This window comes from Capsicum annuum, chromosome 8 (assembly GCF_002878395.1).
Source record: "Capsicum annuum cultivar UCD-10X-F1 chromosome 8, UCD10Xv1.1, whole genome shotgun sequence".
NCBI classification, from domain to species: Eukaryota; Viridiplantae; Streptophyta; class Magnoliopsida; order Solanales; family Solanaceae; genus Capsicum; species Capsicum annuum.
In genome coordinates, this window is record NC_061118.1 from 173,230,173 (window position 1) to 173,237,489 (window position 7,317).

Genomic DNA, 7,317 nt, shown 5'->3' on the forward strand with positions numbered 1-7,317 from the left:
ATTCGTAGGACTTAGGTTATTCTGTTTTCATCTAATTTCTTTGAAATACTGAAAACACACTTTTTTGAAAGATCATTTTTTATCTAGTGTTGAAGGTGTTGGAAACTTTATAAGTGTTCTTGATTTATTTTTGAACATGTTTTGCTAAAATACAAATTTTTGTGTAGGCGAAAACAACAGCTACAAGTTGTGATTGTGTCATGCTTTAGAAATACTTTCTTTCAAAAACACAATCAATTACATCAATTTAAGATTACATGTTGCTGATAGAAACCTGGATAATTCATAACTAAGCAGAGAATATGGGCCGTGTGATTCCTTGCAATTCAATACACTTTCGAACACCATAGGAGCGATTAATTGATCCAGAGCCTGTAAGTCTTAAAACCAATATTGTTTATCAAATTGAGATCATTTTAGAAAACGACGAACTTCAAATCACAGTTTATTTGTCTCTGACGTTAAAAAACAAAAGAAAACAAATGAAAAGAGGCGAAACTGAGATGGAAGATTTTGGAACTCTTTTCCATCAGCCGGCATAATCCATTGGTCCATAAGGTTCAAACCACTCAGCCCAAAACCCCTTTTTCCGCTTAGGGTTCCATCCCATGTCCTTACATAACTGGTCATTGTGCCAAACGTGCAACGCAGCAATGCACGATCCTCTATAGTACTTGTTGTAAGAATTTCTTTTCTTGTATTTATCCCATTCTGCTGTGTCTTTCTCCATCATCTTTATGCTAGGTAGCTTGAATTTTCCATCAAGAAGCTCTGCCAGCCACCGACACCTTATTTCCGATGTGTATAGACTGGTTATACTTTCTGAGAATCCAATTATAGCCAGTTGTGGAATTCCGGGATGGATACATTCCCTGATAAATTATGAGTTTTAATAATTTCACATGACAAGTACAGTTCTACAAAGGAAAAAAAAAAAAAAAGATGATTGGTTCTGGTGTATGCTTGCAAAAGTATTCTTTTATTACTCACCTATAGAGGGGAACTGCAGCAGAATCATCTATGCCTGCAATGAATTCCTGATATTTTGGTGATTCAAAAATGTGTTTGAGCTTATCAATTCCCCTGAAGCCGGTAGCGAGTATGACTAAGTCGGATTTTATTGGTTCAGCTTTACCCTTGAGCAAGATACCTTCTTTACAGAATCCAACAATCTCTACTTTCTTGATGAGCTTGATACTTCTTTCCTCAACTCTATCGTAGAAGCCATCCGGCAGTACAGAAAGTGAACACGAACTCAAATCGTTTAAGAAGCTGTGCTCTGGCACCATTCCATGTTGTGCAAGCCTGTTTTTGCGTTTTATGTAACTTTCTACAAATTTTGAGAAGGCCCATCTCTGTAAATTAATAATACAAATGAAATTATTAGTACTGCAAGTTAGTTTTGTGAGAGGAAGAGTAAAACTCCGATAAGGTAGCAATATGAACATTTATTGTTGCAACACTAAACATATGCGGCTTTGGGATGGATGGAAATGACTTGAGAAAAGACAGTAGTAGTTATTACTTTATTAGAACGTGTCGTTTTTTGTTATTTTAGCAGCAATATTTGTATTTATTTTTCTCACTTACCTCAGAAGAGAGACATCTTAGTTTAGGATAAACGCGAAGTAAGTCATACGTTGGTGGATCTAAAAATTACTTAGGAAAGAAAAGCAATTACCAATGGTGAAAGAGTTGTGGCAAGGAGATTTAGAAGAAGACCTTCACCAGGTTTATGCACTAGAAGTTCGGAGAATCGATTCATGTAGAGATATCCCAAATGGAATCCCCATGGGGAAAAATCGGGAAGGTTCCAGTGCGGGGTCCTGACAACAACTGTGCATGGACGTTCAATCCCTGCGTAACTTTAATACATTAGTGCAAATTAACAACCCAAGAATATAATCAAGCTAATGGTTTATAAACAAACAATGATGAGGTAGAATTAATTATAGAAACTTACCATTAACCGTAGAGCACTCCATGGCAATGTCCATTCCTGATTTTTGAAATCCAACTACAGCTACATGTTTTCCTTTGACAAAGTTAGCTGCAGTTTTGGGTTCCATTTTGGAATAATCCATTGAATGAATTACTTCACCCTCAAAAGCTTCAGGGCCTTTGTTCCCAGGAAATTTTGGTATGTTTGGAATTTGGCTGAACATTCCCGCGCAGGCTATTACGAAATCAACTTTATATACCTGCTCACAATACCAATACCAATTTTCAACCAATCATATATATATAGAAGACATTATATTTATCCTTAAACTGTCCGGTCGTCCATGATGCACCATGTTAATAGTGCAACTTTTGGATGCAGACCCACAATACCAATATTGATTGAAGTCACTAAAAATATTTGTACATGATAGTCTTTCAAATGTTAAGGGGAATCATAGTTAATGCTCCTACATCTTAGAAATAGCCTAATTTGAGATTTAACAGGAAAAAATCATTTTACTTTATAAATTTTATAAGTTTACGTTTAATTTGCGCCTCACACTTAGGCCAACACCCCAATACTTATGTTTAATTTTCGTTTTGAAGCTTACTTTTTACTTTTATTATTTTGCTCTCTTTTAAGATGTATATGACTTTTCTTTATCTCTTCATTTTATTCAAATAAATGATATTTTATGTAATTATTAAGAATTTAGCTCTCCAGATTTTATCAAATTCATATAAATTAAGAAATGAGAATAATATATATTATTTAAAAATTATGTAAAAAAATAATATCAATTATAATAATTAATAATTTAAATATTTGAAAATTATATAAAACATTTTGTTGAGTCAATAAAATACTATATATATATATATATATATATATATATATAAATAAAGGAGGAAATAAAAAAGTTGATGTGGCATGTCTTTCGTATCTATTGATTGGCTTAAACTTCTTCATGTTAAGTTCAGAAGATAGTTTTTCGTATTTATTTCACCTTCCACCATCATTAATCAATTCTTCATCTTCCCCAGTTATAACTACAGTGTCTTTAATTGTATAATATTGATCTCTGAGTAAATGTACTGTTAATTTATTCTTGTGTCCTTTCATACCCTAACTGTACGGCTACTATACATTGATTGGTAGTGAATCTTCTGCATATTGTAATTTGCTTTGTCTGTATAGCTTTTAATAATTGAACTTTTTACTATGACGTATTCTTTTCTTTTAGAGTTGATAAATGATCACGATAGAGGAAACTTGAAAATAATCTGAAAATTAATGAAGTGAACGAAGATAATATCAATTGGTCACTGCCTCAGTACGGTTCACAACAACACTTTAATTTGTTGGTGTTCCTGTCTATATACCAAACTTTATTTTATTACAGCCAATTTCATTCTCCAGGTTCTCTTCCAGGCTTCTCATATTTATTTGCATTTTCTAGTATAGAAAAAGAGAGTAAAATGGAACAGGAGTGGAATCATAGGTTTCGCTTAAATATTACGTACCTGTGTGGAGAGGGTTGGAGTACTGTGTTGTACATTGACGTTCCACTTGCCTTTATTATTACTGCTACTAAATGGCTCGCCCCACAATTCTCCTACGCTAATTGATGAGTCGTCGTCATTATCATTTTCATAGCTGAGCTTCAACACTTTGCTGTTGAACTGAATGTGTCTGACCAAATCAAAGTGGCGTGCATACGACTCAATGTACTCCAGCACCGTTTGCTGGTGAGGGAACAATTCGGTTACAGAATCGGGCCACGGATAATCGGAGAACTGGTAAAGGGGTTTTGGTGTCTGCAGCTTGGTGCTCCCGATGGTCTTACTCCACACGCCACCAACGCCACTCTCCGACTCGAACACTATGGGATCAAATCCTTTAGAAAGGCAGTATTTGCAGGCCAAGAGGCCGCTTATTCCAGCTCCAACTATGCCTATCACCTCCTTCTTTCTCCCATCAAAATCAGCCATTGCTACTGCAATTTGTTTTTCTCTTTTCTGAATGTAATAATGAGTGCGAGGATGAGGGTCCACTGATATATAAATGTAGAATTTAAGTTTTGTGAACGGCCAGTGTACAAAATATTTTACACTATCACGTGAACTTGACTTGCTATTATAGATTACCTTATTTTTTTTTTTTTTAATTTTCATAAAAATAATTGAATAACCTACGATAGTAAGTCAAGCTAACTGATAACGTAGAATAGTTTTTGCTTCCACACAACAAATTCATAAATGTATATATTTGGAGAGTTTGCATTGACCTCTATCTAGTTACTATATAAATAACTAATGACAGGGAGGGGAGCGAGATATTTTATTTGGCTAGGATTTGCTTTCATTATTTTACCATTGGAAAATGCAAAATGATCATAATTTTTTGACTTAAATTTGGCTACAATTGTAAAAAAACTTACATAGTCTTGTAAGTCTTTTTTCAAATAAATTCCCTTCAAATTTTCTTAATTAATGTAGTAACTTTTTTCTATTTCCTAAATTCATTGAATAACTAAAATTGATTTATACAAGAATAATTAATAAATTTAAGGTACATATATTATGTGTTAATAACTTTTCAATAATTTTTCATGCCTCAACTTTTATTTTAGTTTTTATATAATTATTATATATAAAAAAATATAATTATTATGTATCTATATATCGAAAATTGTTATGCCTCAACTTTTATTTTAGTTTTTATATTATTATTATGTATAGAATGAGGCCTAATTCAAATTATGTATAGCTTTTCGAAAAAATTATTACGTATCTATATATCGAAAATTATTATGCTTCAACTTTTATATTATTATTATTTATTTTAGTTTTTGTATAATTATTAAGTATAACATATTAAAAAATTAGTGTTTGGCCAAAAAATTAATTAATTACACTAGTGTATCCATCATGTCAAATTCCTTATATATAAATGATTTTTTTAAAAATAAATTATATAATTTTATGATGTGTTAATGTTTATTATTTCTTAAGTGTTTTGAACTTTGACTATCTTTATTGAAATATTTTAAAACTATATTTAAATATGTAATTTTTAAAGTTGGTTTAACATAATAAATAATAAAATTACTTAATTAGAGATCACATTAATAACAAATTTAACTAATGATTCAAAAGTTATTAGATCGGCTGCTACATGAATGCGTAAGTATTCTCTTAGGTTGTTGTTAACTGGGATCATCACTTAATTATTTAAATATTTAATTTATTTTTAAAAGATGACAATTAATAAATACGTAAAACTTCAACATCACTACGTGACTCTCATGTGTTGTTAATAAGATTGACACTTATAAATCATATAATTTTTATGATTTATATTAAATGTCGATGTCTACCATGTGTAAAGTACTTTGAATTTTTATTATCGTTATTATAATATTTTTAAATTATATTTTAATATTTATTTAAATATATATTAAATTTATTTAAACATAATAATTTATAAAATTATTTAATCAGTGGTCATAATAACAAATATAAGTGAATGTTCTCAAGTTATCAAATCAACTAATACATGGGTGACATACTAAATTATTATGTTGGATCGGGTACCACGCCGCTACGGCATATGAACACAAATTGTTCCCTGCAGGTCATGACTATTTGGACAAAAATAAGTCTCATGACATGTGTGTACATATTGTGTTGATTTTGTGGGTGTTTATAGAATGGTTGATACTCTTGATGGTTATGTGTCTTGTTTGTGAGCACTGTTTGACCTGCTGTTGTTGTATTACTGATTCACTGAATATTTATTATGTGACGATGCTTGTCTACTTGTTATTTGATTTATGTTGTGTATATGCTATTAAATTGAGTTGACCTATTATACCTACCAATACATAGTGATTTGTATGACACTACCATGTACTCTTCTTTTGTTGAGTGCAGAAGGTGTTCTAGAGGTTCAAACATGACCTCACCTCTAGAGTTTGATAACAAATCTTGATCCAAGGGTGAGTACTCCGTCTCCAAACTGCCATGGGTCATCTTATTTATTGTTGTCCATCTTTCGGGTAATGAAACATTCCTTTTTTACTTTATTTTTGAATATCTCTTTAGACACGATCTTTGTTAGTAGTTCTTGTACGATGACTTTCGGGTCTTAGGAATTTCACTAAGTAGCTTGTTGATCTCCATAATACTGATGATTAGCTCTAGATTATTGTTGTTAAATTGGTTTTATGATAATATCATTTTAATATAGATTAAGTGATTGGGTAATTTTCGATTTAGATGGTTCTCCCACAGGAAGATTAGTGTGGGTGTCTTTTGGTTCGTGACACTTATGTATATTAATGTTCAATTATATATATAACTATTTAAAATATGAGAGAGAAAATTTATTCAAAAAATTGAGTGAGAAAGTAATTAAAAAGTAAACTACTAGGATTTATGAAAATTACACATAAAAAAAGTGATTAATTTCAAAATACCATGATCAATAAACATAGTTAGCCTTCAATATATAATTTCCCCGAAAAAAGTTCAATGTAATAAATTAAATAAAGTTCAATAGAATCAAGATATAATAAATTTCCCCGAAAAAGGAATTAGATTGCATCCGTAAACATGTATACGCATTGTGAATTTGGATCTAGCGGTTAAAAGGCAAAAAGTTTTATTTTATTTTTGGGTTAACAAAAGGCAAAAAGTTGTGCATATTAAAACATTTCATTGAGCAAATTTTTAAAATACTTTTACGTTTTTTTATATATATAGAATTAAATAAACAGAAACAATTAGTAGAAATTGCAAAAAAAAAAAAAAAAGGGATTGACTTTAGTTGAATACTGACTGTGCCGCCAAGGGTTCATTTATAAATCAATACCAATTCAGTTTAGGTGGCGTCTTCAGAAATTATGGGGGAGAATGGGTATTATAGTCCCCTGCTACACCACTTCTTTAGAGAGCAGAATCAGTTAGCTGACGGACAGAGGCGAATCCAGGATTTGAAATCTGTGGATGCACCAGTGTTGTCAAAGGCGTGCATAAGCCTCGAAGTAATACTCAAAATATGTTGAGCGCTCGTCTCGCTAATGTGCAGGTTCTAAATTCTAATACATACTTTTCCTAGACGAAGGATAAACAATTGATATTTTCATTTTATAAAAAAAAATAAAAAATTTATTCATATATTTCTCATTCATACTTATATTATTAGTCTTGGACTAGACATATATTTATATTTTTTTCTCCTTTTATGCCTTTTTTGTTAAATCTCACACTCTATTTGTACTTTGTGATTAAACACAATAAACCTTGAAACTTTTTTACGCTTATTGCTTTTGATAATATTGTGGTGCACCAATATTATCTTAAGACGTT

The 7,317-nt window shown here is 31.1% G+C and overlaps 1 protein-coding gene across 1 annotated transcript; it reads right to left on the bottom strand.

The window, feature by feature from the left end:
- Positions 1-257: 257 nt before the first annotated feature.
- LOC107840634 (probable flavin-containing monooxygenase 1) lies at positions 258-3,936 on the bottom strand. Its single transcript, XM_016684550.2, has 5 exons — positions 3,469-3,936; positions 1,964-2,201; positions 1,682-1,857; positions 991-1,355; positions 258-872 (listed from the first exon to the last, which is right to left on the bottom strand). The coding sequence occupies exons 1-5, from the start codon at positions 3,934-3,936 to the stop codon at positions 530-532; spliced, it is 1,590 nt and encodes a 529-aa protein (XP_016540036.2). The 3' UTR covers positions 258-529.
- Positions 3,937-7,317: the final 3,381 nt, after the last annotated feature.